Raw genomic sequence first — 23,770 nt, 5'->3', positions numbered from 1 at the left:
GTGGATAAACAGATGAATGCTGGATGAATAGGTGGATAAATGGATGGCTGGATAAAACAGATGAATGCTAGATGAATAGGTGGATGAATGGATAAATAGATAAATGGAAAGATGGGTGGATGAGTATGTGGATGGATTGGTGAATGGACAGAGAGATGGGTACACAGATGGACAGAGATTTTGGAACCCACTTACAAGACTATCAAAATTCCTAAAGAAAAACATGGAGAATATGCTCAAGTCCCAATCTACTGTGTCCTTCCTTTCTGAACCAGTGATTCCCAAGGAACTAGATCAACTTCCCTAAGGCCCCCAACATTGCTTTCTCCTTTGAGAACACTATTGATTGAGGTCTTAGGTTTTAGTCTCTATGGAAAGCATTGTGAAGTTAAAGTGCTTAATATTCACATACTCAGATATAAAAGATACCAGAGAGCTCATACATTTTCTAGAAACACACCCAGGAAAACATCACATCTTTTTCTAAAATACTTTACAGCAGCAAACGCTTTGGCCCTTACCTGAAGGTGGGTCCATTCTGTATTTATTCTCTTGACACCAACCAACTGGTCGAAGTCTGTAATCCAAGTAAAACAACCACTGGTCATAGGATTCAGTGTCCTCCAATCCCACATAGCGAAGGCGTAATCTTCCTCCAACATTTTCAATCACACTAACTATCCAGTACTGAAAAGGGCTCTGGGAATCCTGAAGTTCTATTAAGGAACCAACTGTAATGAGGTCTATAGGGCCTTTCCCTCGCAGAGGCTGTTTAAACAGAAGCAAAACTCCTTATTTTAAACTTTATTTTAAGGTTCTCATGGAAACAGATGACAGCAGAAGATAATATTTTTTCACACCATCATCCAAGGTACTGGCGAACAGTCTAGCGTTCCCTCCACCCCATCCTTGCCCAGCCCACGCCCCGCCCCTTCCCTTTCCTCCCTCCCACACATCCATGTACCCCATTCCATATCCAACAACAAAAAAATCACAAGTCAATAGAAAATAACACTTTATGCTAAGTTCTCACCAAACAAATCACCCTTCCCAGATAAAATTGCTTTTGTTAACAATCAGTATGCTTTCAAGAAGAGTTCTACCCAAATTTGCCTGGATCTAGGAAACATGTGGTAGCAAACCGTCTACTTTTACAATAGACAGATATTTCTAATACGGAGCATTCAATTTACACCATGACTCTTTCCTAGACATTCATCTTACTCTACTGGCCGCTACTCTAATGACCAAGATGCTCTCATACTTTGATTATGTAATGAAGGCACGAGTGTGTGTTGATAACATGTCGAACACACAGTAATGATCAGCTACATTAGACTACTATGTAAAATTATTTCTACACTTAACCTGATAATTGGTTGAGATAATTTATAATTACTGCCCCTTGTAAGAAACCTTCTTAGCATATGATAGCATACGAAAAGGGTGTTTGTTCAGCCAGCTTTGAAGGCAAATATGCTTTAGAAAATTAACATAGTGAGACAATTTGTCCTTTTTGAAAGGATGCACTATCATCATTTTGATTTGTTAATGAACAATTAAAACAGTAGCTCTAAAGATATATAACAAATACATCAGGCAAAATCTTCACAAAATAAAACCCATTAACTATATTAGACAATGACGTTCTAAAGTGTCAATATCATTTATGAAAAGAGGGAAAGTTTACGGTTAAGAGAATATGATGCTGTCAAAATCCACACCTGATTAGGGAATATGATACTGTCAAAATCCACACCTTATTACTTATTGTTCACTAAGTTTTCCCCTTTTTAGAGACATTCTTAAGAAAAACAGACTAGGTAATTCAATAATTACTTATGACGTAGTGCCTTTCTCTTCCTGTTCTATTATATAAATATAAATACTAAATATAAATACTAAAATGTTTCATCATAAAATTATTTTCAAATAAACCATCAAGATTTCAGATTAAACTATTTCTTTTCTTCAATACATTAAAATTTCCTTGGCTACACTGAAATACGATCTGCCATTCCTCCTCTTGTTTTTACAAGAGAAGTTAATTCAATTATTGGTTAACGTGTGTATGTTCAAATCTTGGGGTTATGCATCCGAAATAGAACATTTAATGGAACCACTTATCAATGTACTCCAAGAGACTATATTAGCACATACATAATCTTGTCACCTGTTCAAAACAGTTATTCTACAGGATTTGATTTATATTCAGTCATATAGGAAAGAGGCTTAAAGATATAGGACAGTAGGAAGACATCCTGGCATATTGTGATTTAAAAATTGGGTTCGCATAGAGCGAATTTTTCCATTTGCTGATTGCATCACAGGGGAGGTTTCAGCAATGCCATTCAAATTGGTCACCTAAGTTATTCAGGACAAAACAGGAGGGGAGGCTATTTGGATGGCAGTGTCTGCGGAAAGCACGCATGTGCTGAAGGATATATGCAAAGGTGCTGTCAGGTCTGAGCTCACGTAACTGGGGTGCTTCAGAGATACATTAGATGTATAACAACAATACATACACCTTCCAGGAGGTTGGCGGGTGCTGTCCTCGAACCGGTCAAGTCACGTATGAGAAATTCTGTCCAGTCTGTGTACTTCTCTTTGATTGCTGGCAAGACAAAGGAGGAAAAAAAAAAAAAAAAAAAAAACACTTCAACACAGCAGCTAAGTATCCAATCAACTTAAAATCACAGCAGTTTTCTCTATGTAGGTTTGATTTCAATGTTTTTCTTAACCTTCATCACCATGCTTAAGTCAATACTAAACTTTCATCACCATGCTTAAGTAAATACTAAAATTGAGACCGAAAATGTGTCTCTAAGTAGTGACTTGACACATACCACATGCCTGGGCACCAAGGAGATGAAAGAATCCGAAGTCTTACAATCTATTTAGAAACTTTTCACAGATCACAAAGAAATTCCAAAGTATACAATTCAGGAGGTTCCAAGAAGAGAGAGAGCAGTGAGGCTAGGGAAATGAGAGAAAGGCTTTCCAGGTGGGAAAATCAAACCAGGCCCTGAATTAACATGAAAGGTTTATACAGTTGCAGAAGAAGAAGGAATCTGCAGACAGAGAAATGGGCACAAAACAACAAGAGGGGTGGACTGAAGGTGAAATGGAGAAATAGAGAAACGGGGAAAATAAGTAGTCCCCTCCATATCCATGAGTTCCCCATCTCTGGGTTCAATTCAACCAAGTATCAAAAACATATGGAAAAAAATGCATCTTTACTGAACATGTATACTTTTTCTTGTTATTATTCCCTAAAAACTCCAATGTAACAACTATTTACACAGCATCTATGTCAACAGGCGATTTAAGGTCTGCAGGAAGATGTGCATAGGTTATGTATGAGCCATACTACTTTCTGTACGAGACTTGAGCATCTGCAAATTTTGGTATCCTTGGGGGTCCTGAAGCCAGTCCCCCAGGGGATCCCAAGGGACGACTGCACAGTAAACAGTCAGGCTAAGGCACACTCCAAGCGCACAGCACTGGGAAATAATACTGAGTGGTAGGAACAAACTACGGACAGTCCAGGAAGTCAACACAGACGCTTAACAAACAGGACATCTCTGCATAAAATGAATCCAGCAAATAGTATAAGGGTTTGAATGGAAAGAAAAGAGTCTAAAAGCAGGGAAACTGAGGCTGCTTCAGTTATCTAAGTAGAAAAGTGATAGAACTCAAAATAGGGGTGACAGCCCTGTGAATAAGGAAGGAATGTATCTGAGGCCTCCTCTGAAAAAGAAATATCAGACTGTGGAGGGCAACATTCTACAAGTGCTCGGAACCCAAGACCTGAGAAAAGCGTATCTCCTTGGCGTGTCTCCCAAGCGACAGATCTCCAAAGGCCTCACTGGGCTACACCCGCATCCCTGAGGGACCTGAGCCTTCCAAGGGCACCAACAGATGGATGTGCAAAGTCAGCATAAATGACAGCAAGACCCTAGCCCCAGATTAACCACCCACCACAACTGGCTCTCCCTGTGGGCAGCCCGGGATCCACCCAGGACTTTACTCAGCCCCCAGTAAAGGTCCAAGACCCAAGTAGTTTGTGCACTGTTTAGGTTCTTCAAATGCTTGATGCAACCCTTCTGGCTCAAACCTAAAGCAGTGAAATTACTATAAAAGGGAAGTTGGCCATAAGGGTGTGGGGCAGATCTGGGCCCCAACGGGGGTCCCAGCATCACTGGATGCGTGACTTTGAATAATTTACTCAATTTCTCTTAGACTCTTTTCTAGCCAATCAAAGGGTGCCAGGTTACTAACAATATTTTGCTTCTAAGGGGTGTTCTAAGGACTAAAGGAGAGACATATGCAAATAAAATATAACCAACCCAGGCACACACCAACCAATTAATAAATATTAGCTCTTGTTTTATTAAAAACATGTACTAGATTATTACATATATCTTTGTAATCTGCAGGTTATTGATTATTCATACCCATGGTATCCAGACTGAAACTTTCAATGAGCTCTGGCAGAACTGCCAGTAGAATGGAGGCCAACATACAAGCCAAGCAGTGGCCAGACCTGCTGCTTCATCACTAACGTGCCTCTCAGTCAACATCCACCCACGCCCAAGGATGATCATCAGACCAAAAGCAAAACCAGCATGCACAGAACTCAGGCAAAGAATAACTCATCTGTCCACTTCTATCACTACATTTTTTTCTCAAATAAAATGTCATCTTCCTTATTTTATACATACATACTCACATGGAAATACAAACACAAAAAATACTGTATGCTCGGCACTTTGGGAAGCTGAGCATAAAACTGTGTTCTTGTGTTCTCTTGCTTCGTTATAAATGTAGTCAGCATTTTTCAAATGCTACACCCTTTTCAGAAGTGGCCCTCTTGCATGGCTAGGGTCACTGAGACGAAAACAAAGATACACGGGCCAAATGAACTAAAATCTGGACTCACCCTATGCTTTCCAAAGACCTTTCATTTACCCCCTCTGTTTTGTTCCTCCTAACAATGCTAACAAGGGCTTCTTCTTCACCAACTCTTGCCCAAGTTCACAGAAAAAAACTAGAAAGAGCGGCCAGGTGCGGTGCCTCACACCTGCAATCCCACTACTTTGGGAGACCAAGGCGGGTGGATCACAAGGTCAGGAGTTCAAGATCAGCCTGGTCAATATTGTGAAATCCCGTCTCTACTAAAAATAGAAAAATTAGCTGGGTGTGGTGGCAGGTGTCTGTGGTCCCAGCTACTTGGGAGGCTGAGGCAAGAGAATCGCTTGAACCCAGGAGGTGGAGGTTGCAGTGAGTCGAAATCATGCCACTGCACTCCAGCCTGGGCGACAGAGTGAGACTCCGTCTCAGAAAAAAAAAAAAAAAAGAAAAAAAACCTAGAAACAGCCTCAAGCCCCCAAGTGTTCACAGCCCAATCTCACATAGAGTCTCTCCACTAGATTCTCTGATTCTCCAAAGCTTTGCAAACAGATAAACCAGTAATTTACATTGCAGGCATGATGGAGATAATATTAAAATGACTCACATAAGTTTCAAGATTGGGACAAAATATACAACTGTACCCCATAAATATGCATTTCATATCTCATTACAAAAGAAGAACAGTTATTATAATCCAGTGATAAATGGTCCTGTGCCTAACACAGGTCTTCTATATCCAACTACGGGAAGAAAGCTCTATTTTCCACAGGGTTGTTTCTAACATGCGTATGATCCAAGTTCATGTTTAAGTGAAAATTTTTAAAACATGCAAGCACCCTATGAAGTCACTGCACAATGCTGAAATTTAAATTGTCCAAGTCACAGCAAGGGAGCTCCAGGGAGAGCTGACATTTACATCTTACGAGCCTCAAGTTCCCAGAAGTCCTATAGCTTTCCTTTATATGTGTCTGCACAAGACTCAAGCAATTTTTTATGAGTCAGACTATCTAAATGAATTGCTCTCCATGAAAGATGTCTCTATAAAGCCACAAACGTACACAGACCACTTTAGGTTAAAAAGCAGAAAAGAAACGTTCTCAAGAATCTGGCTAATTTTATAAGAAAAACTGTATCAGTCAACATTTAACTCTCAAAGCTCTAAATGTTCAAATGTACCATAAACCTGTTACAATAAATATTGCCATAAAATAAAAACTAAGTAGAATCAATTCACAATTCCGAGTCCATGGAGTTACCTTAACCACTGATTAATTCAGTTAAATTCTGGTAAATAAAATTTGCCTCGCAATTCTTTAGAATTCACTGCAATGAAAGCTAACTGGTATTGTTTAGTGTGACCATTAAACTTCTAACTCGAAATTTTGAAACTATGAACTTTATTCTGCAGCATGTCTCTCTTCCAAGTCTCCAACTCAGTGCTCTCAGCTGTAAGCCAAATCCTTGTCTATGATCATGATCTTATTCTTCAAATTGAAGGACCAATCCACACATGAAACATCGCGAAACTCAAAACCTGCCCTGCGCCCAACAACGGCATCAAAGGAGAACTCTACAGCAGGAAAGAAATGATCAGGGAAAAAAACACTCCGCAATTTCAGGTGGAGGAAGGTTTACCCACAACTTGGTAATCATCACTCCATGCTTTCAACTGATAAAGGCAAACTCCTAGAAAATCATAAGAAACAAACAAACAAAAAAAAAGCAGAAACTTTTTACCACATGCTCATGAACATTTTTTCAAGGTTTTACTTAGTTACAATGTTATACAAGCATTCCACTATACCTTTTAAAAATCCAAGTTCCACTCCACGAATGCCCCACTTGGAGAGGTGCCCACGTCACAGTGAAGGAAGGAATCATGAAGTCAGGTTTCAGAACTCAAGTTCTGAGCTTGAGTTCCACACACATATGCTTCTTGAGGACGTGTAAAGATGGACCCAAATCCCACAAATGCTTTATTAGGACTATAAAGCTGCCGAGCTGGACATGGTGGCTCACACCTGTAATCCCAACACTCTGGGAGGCTAAGGAGGAGGATCTCTTGAAGCCAGGAGTTCAAGACTATCCTGGGTAACACAGCAAGACCCCATCTCTACAATTTTTTTTTTTTTTCACTTAGCTGGGCATGGTAGTGGGTGGCTGTAGTCCCAGCTGCTTGGGAGGCTAAGGCAGGAGAATGGTGTGAGCCCAAGAGTTTGAGGCTGCAGTGGGCTATGATCACACCACTGCACTCCAGCATGGGTAACAGAGTAAGAACATGTCTCTAATAAAAGAAAAAGAAAGCAAACTATCTACAAATCGAGTCCCAGATAAAGGCAGAAGATTAGCATCACTTTTTCAGAAATTGGGGAAACACCACTAATGTTGGATTTCGAGCCCTATCAAGTGCACATAACGTAGAGTCCGAAGCTGGGTCACCTCTCAGGGACGCGACCTGTATAGACCGGGCTGTGGGTACAAAGCCTGTGGTCAGGGCTGCCCATGCAGGCAGATGATGAACAAGGAGACCCATGCTGGGGTCAGGAGGACAAACACTGTTGGCCCAGGCTCCTCAATGCCTTTCCATATCACAGTAGAACAGACAGGTCTGCTGAGACCAGCCACCACACACCTACCCATTCTCTGAGAGACGGGGAGAGTAATTAGAATGAAGAGAAACGCCATTTTTACTCAAACCCACTCCAGCCCACGGGAAGGGAGCTTGAGTCCCATCTCAATGTGCTAGCATTTAAACACAAGGGTATTTTGAGTCCCATCTCGATGTGCTAGCATTTAAACACAAGGGTATTTCATTTTTTGTCGTCTTTCTGGGCAATTTTCTGAACTTACTTCCAATCAACCCTTCTTTGAATTCATTCTGTGGGTCACAGTTTTAGTCTGCAATGTTTCTTTCTTGCTTCTGGTAGTTCCTTCCTTCTAAAACCTTTTCTTTAACAAGATGCCCTTTTCAAAACCTCTCATTACGGTAATGAGAGGTGTTTCTCTTCCCCTATTCCCCGGGTCCTCTCTGATTCCTGGGGGCTGTCTTGTTATTTCTTCATCTCATCCTGCCCTCTCTGATCAGAAGCTTTCTTGGGGTGTCTAGCCAACAATGGTCATGCATCAGACTTAAATATGAGACAACAAAAACCCTGGAGAGGCTGGTGTCCTGGGCGGACGGGTCTGACTCAAAGAGTAGGCACTGGAGTAATTCCCCTTCTAAGAAGCTGCCTTCCAAACCAGCAACAGGGGTTCTCCCCAGACAATTCAGTCCACTTTTTCAGAGATGAGGCAGAGGGATAAATATCTGGCTTCTAGTCCTTGGTTGCAGCCACGGCAGGGAAGAAGGACAGAATCCATGAAGTGATCTGACTATAGGTATCCCACAGAACCCTGTGATTTTCAGCCTCACAGGGGACTCCCACCCACTCGGCATTCAAAGTCTCCAAGGTGGGCCTCCCCAGCTGCAGCCCCTACACTAATTTGGTAGTCATGGAGCCTTATCAGCATCCAGGCTGCCAGAAACATTGTGAAATCCCTTTTCCATGCTGGTGGCCTTTAAGTTCTTTGTGTTGTTGGTATATGTACTTTTTATTTTCTCACTACCATTTTAATGGGGTCTCTGGAGGAAAAAGAGATAAATAAGAGTGCTTAATCCACCGAAACTCCTCCCAGCTCACAAGAGAACTGAGCCTTCTCTCAACGAGATGTCAGGTAGAGCAGCCTTTGACTTCTCAGGGGAAGACTTTTTTAACATTAACTTTGCTAAAGGAAAAAGGAGGCAACAGCAGACTTCGAATGATAAAAGGAAACACTTGCTCTTACTATTAAGAAAAAAGGATGACAGAGTTCTTTCCCTTGGAGATTTGTAAAGGAGAACCTACATTAATTTTTCATATAAGGTTCAAATTAGATTGTTCCTACAAACAAAAGGATAGATCACAAAATGATTCAACAGGATTGACAAGCTTCTAGTGCTACCTATTACTGGGGTTCAAACACATAGATAAAAGTGTTGCTGCCTTCAATAATGAATGTAACCCAGATGAAGATATAACTTGTGAAGAATGTCAGAAAAATTACACTTACACACACACACACCCCCCCTTAGTACCTGTCATATAAAGATTTTTGGAGGACAAGTTTCATTTCCACCTTTCAAGACTCTTTCAGTTGTAAAAATACACTTGTATGATTAAGAAAAGAAATAGTAACATTTTGTTGTAAAGAATAGGAATTAGGCGGGGCGCAGTGGCTCATGTCTGTAATCCCAGCACTTTGGGAGGCTGAGGGGGGCGGATCACCTGAGGCCAGGAGTTCAAGATCATCCTGGCCAACATGGTGAAACCCAGTCTCTACTAAAAATACAAAAATTATCTGGGCATGGTGGCAGGCACCTGTAGTCCCAGCTACTAGGAAGGCTGAGGCAGAACTGCTTGAACCTGGGAGGTTGCAGTGAGCCAAGATCGTGCCACTGTACTCCAGGCTGGGTGACAGAGCAAGACTCCATCTCAAGAAAGAAACAAAAAAAGAATAGGATTTAACAAAGACATGATCTAAGAATTGTTGGAAGCAAACGACACAGCCCTATCACAGTGATGACATTAGGGTGAAAGGAGAAAAACAAGTGGTATGAAACTCGGAATAATCCACATCATATGAATATTTAATATTTATGCCACAATCATTAAAACTGTAGACAGGATTTATGCACACCCTTAAGAAGGCCTTTGTCACCTAACATTCTTTCTATTCACTGCTTAGGGTTTTCTTCAGGGTTGGAAATGAGCACAGGTGAGTTGCCGTTGGCTGATACTAGCTCACTACAGAGTCATACGTGATTTTTAATGGCAACTACTTCATTAGGCAATTGTGAGAATGAAATGAGAAAGTAAACATAAACTTCCTAACACTTTCTACTCAAGTACAGTATCAATCCTTGTAAAAAGTAAATATTCTTTGATGATGCAATATTACCGAAGAATACTTACTATTCATTCAAATGTTTATTTAATACTGTTTGTTTTGAGAAGATCATATATAAAATATTTTAAACTGGTGTTTTCATTATAAGCTAACGATTTCCTACAATCCAAAATTAGCTTCTAAAGGCCACGCACAGTGGCTTATGCCTATAATCCCAGTACTAGGAGGTCAAGGTGGGAGGACTGCTTGAGCACAGGAGTTGGAGACCAGTCTGGGCAACATAGTGACGCTCTGTCTCTTATTTTAAAAAAATAAATAAATTCAAGAAAAGCAAAATTAACTTTTAGTAAACTTGTACATCAGGTCATGGATATAAAGTTATGGTCACCAGCATAAAATCATACAGCAATATGCAATATTAATTTGAAAAATTATGATTAGATTAAAAATTCCTTCCAGAGTATGATGATCCTTAATAGCCTTCTAGTCTCTTACTTGCCCTCCCTAACTTGGATACTAATGCCAGTTTTGTCACCATGATCACATCTTAAACACCTGCAAACTGGTACCAAAATGAAGTATCTCTCACAGAAAATAATGTCCAGGGTAAACTGTCACAGGAATCCAATCCATTTTTAGCTTCAATTCCCTTTCCTCGCATTCTTATAAAACCAATCACTTGTTATATGGCAGTAAAAGGCAACCTCTCTGGTTAAACTTAGCAAAAAACACTCATAACACAGCAGGGTACACTGTGCGTACAGAGCGTTACGGCCGTTGCTGGCGGATGTTTTTGATGAGGGCAAGATCGGTTGTGAAGAGATGGCGTGCAATACGAATGTTTACACGCAGTTATTTACCTGCTTAGTTTTTAATTTGCATGACACATCGTTCAGCAGTTCCTGTAGTCTAGATTCCTTCCACATCCAAACCAAACTTTTCTTCTTCATTTTATGCACAAGAGCACAGAGAAAGAAAAACAGTATCCTCGAGATCATCGTAAAACTTAGAATGCAAACCAGATTTCTCCACAGCTATGCTTCAGTCTGGCTGCCCTGCAACTTTCCGCTTCATCAGTGCAGTGACTCCAGCAACGCGCGCAAGTCACACTGCATAGAAGAGGAACTCACTCTTATTATTCTCCCTGTTTAAATAAGGCACCTGCCTGAGTATGTATCTATTTGCAGCAATTTTTTTGTTTGTTTGTTTGTTTTCTTTTTTGAGACAGAGTCTCACTCTGTCGCCCAGGCTGGAGTGCAGTGGCACAACCTTGACTCACTGCCTCCCAGGTTCTGCCTCCCAGGTTCAAGCGATTCTCCTGCCTCAGCCTCCGGAGTAGTTGGATTACAGGCGTGTACTACCGTGCCCGGCTAATTATCGCATCTTTAGTAGAGATGGAGTTTCACCATGTTTGCCAGGCTGGTCTCGAACTCCTGACATCAGGTTATCTGCCCATCTCGGCCTCCCAAAGTGCTGGGATTATAGGTGTGAGCCACCACTCCCAGCCAGCAATGTTTTATTGACGGAATTTGGGGGAACTGTGTAAGACCTTTTACCAGCCCCTGGGAAGAATCTGTCGTGCTGACCACCGGAGCAGCAGTTGGGCTGCCCCCAGTGGGGACACACAGAGGAGAGCTGTGCTTCCTCACAAGCATTTCACATGCTTGGTATTTTCGTCTTGGACATTGCAGTAGCTTCCTGCTGGCTTTAGCACACAACAAGGACTTCCACTGCCGCCCTGAGAGGGATAGCCACGGTAGGGCTGGAGCAGAATGAAGTGAAGAAGTGGCATATTTTGAAAAGATGGTTCTGGTCACATTATTATCTGCACCCAGGCAAGAGCAGAAGCAGGAAGCCCTGCAAGGGGGCCACTGCGGTTCCTCAGCCAAGAGCTTGGCAAGCATGCTGTTCAACAGCAGAGGCGACGAGACAGGTTCAGATTCGCCACTTCAATCATCTCATAAAAACAGAGTCAGGGGACGGGTACCTGAGGCTGGCAGCAGGGGTAGAAAGTTTCAGCTTGAAAGGAGTAGACTTTAGAGACCCACGGCACCACACAGGGACCATAGTTCATAATAATGCATTGCGTATTTCAAAGGCGCTAAGAGTCAATTTTTAACATTCTCAGCACAAAAAAAAAGATGCTAAGTTGCTAAGGTGATAGATATGTCAATAAGCATGATTTAATTTTTTTGCAATGTATGCATGGGTCAAAACATTGCATTGTACCCCATAAATAGATACAATTATTATCTGCCAATTTTAAAAATATTTATTTATGTGTTTATTTTGAGATGGAGTCTCACTCTGTCTGGAAAGCACTGGCACAATCTCGGCTCACTGCAACCTCCGCCTCCTGGGTTCAAGCGATTCTCCTGCCTCAGCCTCCCGAGCAACTGGGATTACAGGCACCCACCACCATCTCCAGCCTCAGCTTCCCAAGTAGCTGGGACCACAGACGCGCCCCACCACATCCAGCTGATTTTTGTATTTTTAGTAGAGATCGGGTTTCACCATGTTGGCCAGGCTGGTCTCGAACTCCTGACCTCAGGTGATCTGCCTGCCTCGGCCTCCCAAAGTGCTGGGATTACAAGTGTGAGCCACCACGCCTGTCAAAGTATTTGTTTTTTTTTTTAAATAAAAGTATTTTTTTTTTTTTTTAATATGAAGGTAAAGCTAATGGGATTTGCTGATGGGCTGCAAGAGAAGTAGAACACAGAAATGTCCCTGAGGCTTTCTGGCCCAAGCACTTGAGGAATGGAGCAGGCCTTTACTGAGATGGGGCAGATTCAAGGGACGCAAATACTAAGGGAAAGCTCCACGCGCCCTCATAGTCGTTAAGATCATTAAGATGACTATGAGATACTGCATCACAGCTAGACTGCATAATAAAGAGACCCAAAAACATAGTGGTGCAAGGACAAAGTTCTCTCTCTCTCTTTTTCATATCCAGGGCTGGTGATACAGTGTGAAAAAGATGGTTCAGCACATCCCAGCCCACGGGAAGAGATGAACAATTTCCATCTCAGCAGTTACATGTATATCACAGAGATCACTTCCTCGCCGGGCATGGCCACATCTTCATAGTACAATAGGAGGTATGTCCCAAAGGAGCTCTCTGGAGCAATGAGCTAGGACAGAGCCCAGCTGGAGGTACTGAACCCACATTCTTTCAGGTTCCCCATGAAATGCGTACTGCCCCACTGCTAGGGTGGGGGAAGGTACTGTAATTACTGTTTATCCCCTAATATCATGGCTGTTTTCTATGCTTACAAGAAAGGATACCCACAAAATGGAAGGATGCTTCCAATAAAAAGCACGCCGACTCACCCAGAGGCATCTCTATGGGGTAAGAGGATGGGATGTAAACCCTTGGTCCATGTACATCTTGCTTTCCTCTGGTGAAACCTCATCCTAAACCTGTAACATACGATGTAGAATGTATCTCTGACCCTAGCATGTAACAGTAAGACTGGACAGAACCCACTTTGCATTGTCCAAGTATCTAGACTCTATCTGGACAGCCATGTGCCCAGCTAATTCTCTTTCCAAGTAATAAAAATATTTCCAGAAGGAAGGAATAATCAATCTTGTCAAAGGCTGCTGATAGGACAAGTGAGGTGAAATCTGACGTTAGATGCTTAATTTTTGTAACACTGTTACTCTAAAATTAATTCCGATGGTTAATTTTGGTAACATTGTTACTCTAAAATTAATCCCTAGGTGCAGAACAGCAAAGGACTTCCTAGTTATCAGCAAACTGCTCTCCAAAGTCATTCTTACAACCTCATCATCCCCAATGTTCTCCGTCCTCGGGAGTATTTTATACAATCAGACTTCTTAAATTTTCACTAATCTGAAGCATATGAAACTGCCTTTTTCCTTTGCTTTTTTGTTTTACAGATCATCAGTGCTGTTCAGTATCATTACACTATGACAACTCAGGTTTCCCTTCTGGGAACTGCCTATTCACATCCCCTGTATATATTTCTCTATAGACTCTTTTTAAAATATACTTGTTAATGGTTTATTTATCAAGAGAAACTGTTAAGCCCACATATCTATGCTTCACGGTTCAGAAACACAGGTCAGTGACAAACTTCTAGGTAATTCAACCCAAATAAATTCCTTATATTCCAAAATCACACTGTACCCTGAAAGACACCAGCCTTCTCATCTCTTCAAAATCTTTCATAGAATTATAATTCTTGTAAAAGTCTGTATCTGCCTTTTTCCTTGGTTCAGCCACAGCAAACTGAGACAAAGCTGCAACCCCCAGAGATACGACGAATGCTCCAACAACATGTTTGTGTTCCTGTGTCTACAATATTCGTCTGGCTGTCCACTCCAGGAGACTGGGACCACCCATGCCCACTGTGTCCAAAACCACACACCCAACACCTCCAGCCACTGGCCAACAAATAGTAGGTTACACCTCCAACAACTAATAGGCCACAGATGAACTTGAGTCACAAGAAGGAAAGACCGGCAGATTTAGACAGCTTTAGAAATTGTATCTGTTTCACTAATCTTTTGATGACATACAACTTGCTGAATTCAGACTAAGAGCCACTGTGACCATAAATATTCACTGCACAGACCTTTCATTGAAATACGATTTAACTCAGTAGCATGCCACGGCATTCACAAATGTACTGCCATTTCTTTTTCTTTTTTGTATTTGCATAGTTTGTAACTGCTTACATAAGTGAATTATCACTTGCAGTGTTCGTTTCAGCATGTGTAACCTAGAAAGCCAGGTATCAGTCCGTTTAAGTGTTTTGGCACTTAGTATCTTGTGTGATAAAGATACACATTTAATATTTTTCTGGAGTTCTCTGCTGTATGATTAGCCCATTAGGTAACACCAATACTGTTCATGTCAGACAAGGGAAACACCCAGAGATGAAAGAAAATCCAGGTGCTACACAACAGGACTTCAATCCCAAAGGACCTAACGCTTTCTCTGAAGTTCCCAAGAAGATCTTAGCGCTAGAAACAACCGGAATTTGCTAAAGAAACACCACAGAGATGGAAACCATTTACAACTTTCTCGAAACACACAACCCATATTACTCTGCAAGGAATCTTTAAGAGTCTATGAGATAAATAACCTCTAAAACTATCAGATGAAATTTAACACCTTATCACTGTTCACTGGCTAAAGATTTTTATCCAATAAAATACGGAATCTCTCATTCTTGCACGTTTTCTCCAATCCTTCTCTAGTTGCCAATAGCTCACTTTCATAGATGTTACTGCTCCTGCTTTAAACATTTTCCTGCTTTTAAAGAATCCCCTTCCAAAGAGTCAGCCACTTTTCTTCCATTCTCCACTAAAAAGAAGAAAAGAAATTCTTACAGTTCTTTTTATTAGTTCACTCTGCAGAGAAACTGTCAAGACTGAATTGACATATCACACAGGTCCAGGGCTCTAAGTTCAACAGAATAAGACAGTTACTTGTTAAAGATTTTCTTCTCCTAGGTCTCACTCTATTTTTCATACTTGACTTACTTCTTCCTGTAAAGTTACTTTCTTTCCTGAAGCAAAAGAACTTCCATTCACATTTTCCCCAATATTCCCGTTAGGTCTACGAGAAAGAGATAAACTTGCAGCAAGTTTACATTAACATGCCCTTAGGTATCTGACATTAATAAGCCCTTACGTATCTGAAAAAATGAGTTGGCCTCTCATTCAACAGGATTTAGGCTGCTGTCTGTGATGGTTAATTTTATGTCAACTTGCCTGGGCCACAGTGCCCAGATATGTGGTTGAACCCTACTCTGGATTTTTCTGGGAGGGTGATTTGGGGTGAGATTAACATCTTAACTGCTGGGCTTTGAGTAAAGCAGGCCGCCCTCCCTGGTGTAGGTGGGCCTCGTTCAGTTGAAGGCCTGGCTAGAACAAAAGACTGACCTCCCCTGAGCAACAGGGAATCCTCCAGCAGGCAACCAGATTCCATCCCAGCAGCGGCTCTTCCTGGGTCTAAAGCAGACGGCCTTGGACTGGAACTGCAACTCTTTCCTGAGTGCCCGGCCTGCCGCCCTGCCCAGTCAAAGCGCAGACTCACCACACCTCCACAGTCATGACAGTATCTATATATACACACATTATATCGGTTCCATTTCTTTGGAGACTCCTAACACACTGCCTTACCGTTACTATTCTAAAGGTTCAGCAGGCAAAAAGAACAAAAACACTCCTAGAAAAGGGAAAACAGCAATGCATCAGTCATCAGACAGCTCTTGTAGGCTGTGCCTTTGAGGGTGCACAGAAGGAATACTGAGATGGCCTTGCACTCACTGAGAAAGCTGCAAAACACAGGAAATGGCAGGATCCAGATGGCACTACCTGGGTTGGAGTCCCAGCTACATCCACATTGTCTGTGTGACATCAGAAAAGCCACCTAACCTCTCCAGGTGCGTTTCCTCACTTGTAAAACAAGCCTACTCGCTGGACCACCTGGTAGGTCCTCCTGAACACTAAGTAAAATAACCATGCACAAGAAGGTTCTCAGCACAGGGCTGGGCAGGGGCTCAGAGCTAAATAAATAAAGGAAGGGGGGGAGAGCGAAAATGACAGTGGGGAGGAGTGGGAGTGGGACGAGAAGCCGGAGGAGGATGAGAAGGCCATCAGGGGTGGGGGTAAAATTACCCCAACCACTCCGATGAGCTACTGCAGAGAAACAAGGCGATTTTAAAAAACTAGTTGGAGAGATTTTCATTAATGTTACATTTTAAAATTTTGAAACAAAAGCCAAACAATTATCAAAGTCATATAATTGTTTCAAATAGGAAGAGAAAACTGAATTCAGTGTTAAATTATAAATTTGTTATAATTTTTTGCTTCACGATGACACACACACTCAGCACACACAGGAGTGTGACCTGGGTGAAAACGTGGCCTCAACACCTGTACATCTGAGGCTAGTATCTGCAATCTGTGTCTGCCTCCCATGCCCGCCCTGTTACCAGCACCCCCACCACCTCCGCAATGGGAGCACCACCGGCTGATTCATATTCTCAACCCAGGGGGCTCTGACTTTTGCCCAAAGATGGAATCCACACTCAGTGGGGTTTGCAGGTGACGCCTGGAGGTGGCCGTGCTGCTGCTGGCTGCTCACCCGGCACCCAGAGGCCTTCACTCACAATCAACTGCAGCTTGTCCTTCGCCAATGAGTGCTAGATTTTTGCATCAGAAAATAATTGGAATTCCAGGCAACTGGAGAGATCCTGCCTCTTGGGATTCCCCTAATAGCCATCTTCTGGGGGGCATGTCCGGGGAGCAGAAAAACAGTCAACACACTCAGCACTTCCAGCTTCTTCTCAGAGTCTCGCTCCAAACTCTGACCATGATGTCCCCACTCACCGTCCCGAGCACTCCCCAGAGAGACTGAGACCTCCACCCCGTGCACGTGATCTAGTCCAACTGATGTTCAGACTGTCCATCCTGGGTCACCACATGTGAACTGCTGGAATGTCACTCTCCCAGAAGCCCAACAGCCAGGCCAGTTCCCTGGCTCCGGACAGGCCTGTTCCTGAAGTCTCAGTCTGACCAATTATCACCTCCTCTAAAGCAAAGGTTCTTAACTTGTCAACAGGTCTGGGATAGGATCCCCAGGGTTCACGAGCCCATACAATGAAGTACAAGGCTGTGAAGTGTGTGTGTGAGTGTGTATACATATGTGCGTATGTGTGTCTATGTGTGTATGTGTATGTGTATATGTGCATGTGTATACATGTATTTGCATGTGTGTGCATATGCATGTATGTATATGTGTATGTGTCTATGTATGTGTATATATATGGCTGTGTGTGTGTGTGTTTGTGTATGTGTGTATATGTGTGTCTGTGTGTGTAGGTCTAACACCTCTTCCAAGAAGTTTCACTGGATTCATCAGATTCTCAAAGAACTCCATGACCCCCGAAAAGATTATGAACAACTACTGCATAGAAAATATTATTACATTAAAATGTAGCTGTGGGCTGGTCGTGGTGGCTCATGCCTATCATCCCAGCACTTTGGGAGGCCGAGGCAGGTGGATCACCTGAGGTCGGGAATTCGAGAGCAGCCTCGCCAACATGGTGAAACCCCGTCTCTACTACAAAATACAAAAATTGGCCCAAATCAACAGAATATCCATTCTTCTCAGTGCCACATGGCACTTATTCTAAAACCAGAAAAACCCTAGAAGAAAACCTAGGCAATACCATTCAGGACATAGGTATGGGCAAGGACTTCATGACAAAGTAAAGCCAAAAGCAATTGCAACGAAAGCCAAAATTAACAGGTTCTAATTAAACTAGCTTCTGCACAGCAAAATAAACTATCATTTAGAGTAAAAAGGCAACCTACAAAATGGGAGAAAATTTTTGCAATCTATCCATCTGACAAAGGGCTAATATCCAGAATTTAAAAGGCACTTAAACATATTTACAAGAGAAAAACAAACAGCCCCATCAAAAAGTGGGCAAAGGATATGAACAGACACTTCTCAAAAGAAGACATTTACGTGACCAACAAACATATGAAAAAAAGGTCAACATCACTAATCATCAGAGAAATGCAAATCAAAACCATAATGAAATACCATCTCATGCCAGTCAGAATGGTGATTATTAGAAAGTCAGGAAACAATAGATGCTGGCGAGGCTGTGAAGAAATAGGAACGCTTTTACACTGTTGGTGGGAGTGTAAATTAGTTCAACCATTGTGGAATACAGCATGGCGATTCCTCAAAGATCTAGAACTAGAAATACCATTTGTATGTGTCTTTATAGGAGAATGATTTATATTCCTTTGGGGGGGTGTGTGTGTATATATATACATATATATATATATACACACACACACACAGTTTGGGTATATTTATTTTGGGTATATATAAATATATACCCAAAGGAATATAAATCATTCTCCTATAAAGACAAATGCACACAAATGTTTATTGCGGCAGTATTTACTATAGCAAAGACACGGAACCAACCCAAATACCCATCAATGGTAGACCGAATAAGGAAAATGTGGCACATATACAACATGTAGCCATAAAAAGGAATGAATACTATGCAGCCATAAAAATGAATGAGATCACGTCCTTTGCAAGGACATGGATGAAGCTGGAAGTCATGATCCTCAGAAAATAACACAGAACCAGAAAACCAAACACCGCGTGTTCTCACGCGTAAGTGGGAGTTGAACATTGAGAACACATGGACACAGAGAGGGGAACGTCACACACCAGGGCCTGCTGGGGGCTTGGAGGTGGTGGGGGGAAGGGAAGAAACTTAGAGGACAGGTCAATAGGTGCAGCAAACCACCATGGCACATGTAACCTAAGTAACAAACCTGCACGTTCTGCACATGTATCCAGCTTTTGTTTTAAAGAAATAAAGAAAAAATAAAGACTAAAAGAGACTAAGTAGGCTACACTCACACTGAGTAACAAATATCCTAGGCAGTATCTGCCACAGATGGATGACAGACTCCCACTCTCACTTCATGGGGCTGAGTCGTTGACTCCAACTTCCAAGGTAGTCTTTTGACAACATTCCTGGTCAACCCCGAGGCTTCTCATTCAGCGTGCCTGCATTTCGCACTGCCCCCTTCACACAGCTTTTAAAACACCCTCCTCAACCCCTGCCCACCCAGCCCGGGAATTCCCTCCCATGTGGCATGTGGTGCATGTCCCACATCACAGTATCTGCCCAGCTGTTCCCTACCGCTTCTGACAGCCCACTGCATTCTGTGAGAATGGAAAGGCATTACTCTTGTTCAAACTTTCTCCTCCAGGCCCAGCATCGTCTCTGGCACTGAGCAGAAATCTAATAAACAACTGGCAAATGCACAAAATGTATTTTTAAGAACCTTTTATATTTAGTGAGACAGAGCACTGGATTAAAGGTTAAACGACTTTCTGGACTATTTCTGTCGTTAGCTGCCAACTCCAAGAGAGCTGCTCAGACTCTTTGGAATTTAGCATTATACAGTTAGAAAGGTGATAAACTGCTTCTAGTGAAAAGACACAGGCTGACTGTTTTCCTTTGTGTCGCACAAAGTCCAGATATTAGAGAGAAAATAAGGATCATTAAGGCACAGTCCTTATGTTCGAGAAGTTTCATAAGGAAGACAGGCATGTAAGCAGGTAATTCAGAGAGGGAAGGAGTCAACCCCAGATACTGTGGGGGCCCTGGGGCCAGGGCCAGGACACTTCCCGACGGAGGCAGCTGAGAACTGTGCCTTCAACGGACAGAAGTTCCTTCGCTGAAAGTCTCGGGGAAGGGAATAGTCAGCACAAAGAACGTCATGTGCAAATCCGCGTGAGGCAGTTATTAGTGTCTTTACGTCATGTGCAAATCAGCGTGAGACACTAGTAACTAGCAAGACACTACGGACTAGTTGCCAGTCCCTCCACAGGGTTCGTTCTGAAAGGAGAGATGCCACAGAAAGGCCGATGGGTCAAGCGGCTCTTCCAATCATCAAGTGAGGAATGAAGGAAGCCTGAACTCACGAGAGTGTGGAGGAAACCCGGGAGAGACTGGAGCAAAGTCCAGGCACAGAGGCCCGCAGGCCTGAAGGAGCCTGGCCTGTATCTATACGCTTAGTCATCAGCAGTTAGTGGCAGGCTTTCCACTGAAACAGCGGGGGCAGGACCCCGGGACAGGTGAAGTCCTGGAACACCAGCCAGGGGAATCTCCACTGCCTCCACAGGACAAACCAGGGATTGCAAAGAGAGGGGAGGAGCTGTCGCTTCCAAGTTGGGCCATTTACTGTTCTGAGATGCAGAAACTGGTATTTCTTGACATGGGCTCCCCAGAAGTCACCTAGTATGAGAGCCATGCCTCTCTACAGACGCTAGGAGTCCCCATCCTGGCCTTTCCCAGGGCTGCTGAAAGAGAAGGGAGAACTGCGTGGTTCTAGACCATCAAAGGGGACAAAACCACTGGTTTAGAATTTTTTTAAAAATCGTTCTGGGCTGGGAGACCTCAGGAGTTAACCTAGCATAGCTATGCAGACTGGAACCTCCACTGACCCCAAGGGACAGGGGAGGTGCAGACTGGGGAAAGCACAGAGACTGTCTTAAGCCTCAATACGGTCCCAGTCATAGGTCCACAATTCCAACCAGATAACAACAGAAAACTACCGGAAAACAACATAAATCCTCTGGCAAGGTAATTACATGACCCCTGCCTTGATAACTTGCTTTCATTTCTCCACTTGAGGTAAATGCTGTCTTAATTCCAACCTAAATCTTCGTGCCTGTGTCCTCAGCTTCTCTCCTTTTTTCCCAAAGTCCCTGTACAACCTCCAACCAGATAGTTACTCATTTGCTAAAGACAAGGCACCCTCCCTCTTCTCCCATGAAGCTGAAATATTTCAGCAACAAACTCAGTTCTTATAGTCTGAATCCATCTTCACGATGTTAGTATTACCCCAGTCACAGTATTTGCTTCAATAGCAATGCTGTGGGGATTAACATTAACTAGTCAGTCACAAAGAGAATAAATGTCACCCCACATGCTGAGGAGCAGAGTGGGAGTTCACAGCTCCAAACGGGGCTGTGACATCGACCCCTGACCCTTGGCATAACCCAGGGGAAGTTCCTAAACACCACAAGCCAGGGTTTCCATGACTATTCTGTAAGTAGAGATGCATGTCTGGGCAATTAACTGGCTTGATTCTTGTTTTTATGAGAAGGAAGGTCTAGTAAAAGTGATTGATTACAAGGAGCATTCCAAAATGCGAGAATCATGATTCAACATCATAAATCAGGTTGTTATTAAAGGAAAACCGTTGAGGAAGAAGAAAAATTATGACAGGCCTTTCCCTCCTCAGTTTAGGTGGAGCTGAGGAGTCCCCGCGCCTAAAATGCAAGCTGCATTTAGTTTGTAAGCACCAGCAGGAATGAAAAGAGGTTACAACTTGAATATCTGACTCCCTCATTCTCTCTCTCTCTTTTTCTTTCTTATCAATAACAGAACAGGAAATTTAGAGTAAGTAAAGTTCCTAAGGTTTTCTCTTCTATGATGCTTCAAACAAACAAATCAAAAACACTATCATAGTATATCATAAAACATTTTAAAACTTTGCAAAAGGGTTACAATATGTAAAAAAAAAAAAAATGCTGCACCTGTAGCTGTCAATAAGTCATTCTGAGTGCTGACTGTAAGTTCTGTCTGCTTTATTTCATAAACAGAATACATTTGGATTATTGCATGTGGCAGTTCTTGAAAAAGTCAGTTGTAAACAGACCCTGAACAAATTCCTTGAATTTTTCTTCTATCAATTACATGAGATCAAATTATGTTTGTGAAAATGAAGCTTTACTACTAACAATTATTTTTAAGCAATGAAATGTAACAGATATTAATGTATGGTTTTCTTCCTGTGAACACTAAGACTGTATTAGATGAAACTTATAGTTGTTTAACAAAACAAAAACTATTATGTCAGCCTTAGAAGCAGTAATTCATCAGTTTATGTAGAGCGAACAATTCATGCCAGATGAGTACAGAGAAATAAATTTCCTACTCACTTTGCAACCATTACTCTTTCCACCACGGAAAGATGGGGTAATCTGAGATTTAAAAGAGAGAGAGAGAGAAAAAAAAAAAAAAAAGAAAGAGAAAGGGTGGTGTAATAAAATAGGGCCTTATTTAGACACTTAATCTAACCACAACCTAGAATTCACTTACCCAATAATCACAAGTTCTTGGTGATTTTTGTCAGTATATCCAGTATTTCAATAACCCCAACACAATAAACTACTGAGATTTAAAACCAGCCCGAAATGCCCCTCTCAATAACCACTCCTCATCAAAGTTCTTATTTCTTTAGAATGTTTTCTGCAGGAAGAAAAAAAAAGGGAGAAGCAAGATTTCATTGCCATTTTAGAATGATTTTGTAAGCAGGGATATAAACATAGTCACACATATTTATGCTGGATAGGAACTTATATTGCTTGACCACATAAAAAGTTAGGTTACACGGGAGTGGAGAAAACCAAAAATTATTTCATTTTTCTTTTCTCTCATTTCCCTTCCTGCATGTCACTACGGATCCTGCGAGGCCTGAGAGAAGATGCCGGCCGAAAGGCAGGAGCCCACGATTAATGAACTGTTCTCTGCTTGGGCGAGGTGGGCCACGGAGACGGCTCTTCAGCACAGGGAGCAGCAAAACAGAATGAACCCGAGCAAATCACTCGCTGACATAGTTTGGTGTTGTCCCCACCCAAATCTCATCCTGAACTGCAGCTCCCACAATTCCCTTGTGTCTTGGGAGGGACCCAGTGGGAGGTAACTGCATCACGGGGGCAGGTCTTTCCCATGCTGTTCTTGTGATAGGGATTAAGTCTCATCAGATCTGATGGTTTCATAAAGGGGAGTTCCCCTGCACACGCTCTCTTGCCTGTCACCATGTAAGACATACCTTTGTTCCCCTTTGTCTTCCGCCATGATTGTGAGGCCTCCCCAGCCATGTGGGACTGTGAGTCCATTAAACCTCTTTATTTTTTTTAAATAACTTAGCCAGTCTTGGGTATTTCTTCATAGCAGAGTGAAAATGGACTAATACAAGTACTAAGGGGCTTGGTTTTCTCATTATGGTTACAAGGAGTCCCTAACTTAACAAACGGGTTATGTTCCAAGGGATCTTTAAACAAATCAGTGTCAGAACTCCCAAAGTCATCCGAGTAACAGTGATCGCTCAGTGAGGGATGGCTGGCCAGGCCCTTAGACTTTACGGATATGAAACATACTGAATATGATTTAACTATGCCTAAATAGCCTATCGATGCCGTCCATCAGAGACAGAAATTCTAACTCCAAAGATTCATGTCAGAAACAAATTCAGGAAAGGGGAAGGAAATCTCTTGTCCGGACAGAGAAGAGGGACAACCACCACCGGGTATCCAAGTACTACTAAATCTACA

General features: G+C 42.3%; 1 protein-coding gene across 1 annotated transcript in view; it reads right to left on the bottom strand.

The window, feature by feature from the left end:
- SFMBT2 (Scm like with four mbt domains 2) overlaps positions 1–23,770 on the bottom strand; it is a 258,911-nt gene that overhangs the window by 125,808 nt on the left and 109,333 nt on the right. Inside the window, exons 5-6 of the mRNA XM_023230544.2 lie at positions 2,526–2,614; positions 522–768 (exon numbers count right to left, since the gene is read on the bottom strand). Of these exons, the coding sequence (XP_023086312.1) occupies positions 522–768; positions 2,526–2,614 (336 nt within the window). The remainder of the gene's footprint in view (positions 1–521; positions 769–2,525; positions 2,615–23,770) is intronic.

The sequence above is a fragment of the Piliocolobus tephrosceles genome, chromosome 9 (genome assembly GCF_002776525.5).
Source record: "Piliocolobus tephrosceles isolate RC106 chromosome 9, ASM277652v3, whole genome shotgun sequence".
Classification (NCBI taxonomy): domain Eukaryota; kingdom Metazoa; phylum Chordata; class Mammalia; order Primates; family Cercopithecidae; genus Piliocolobus; species Piliocolobus tephrosceles.
Note: the sequence above shows the minus strand (reverse complement) of the source record. Positions and strands in the feature narration are given on the sequence as shown.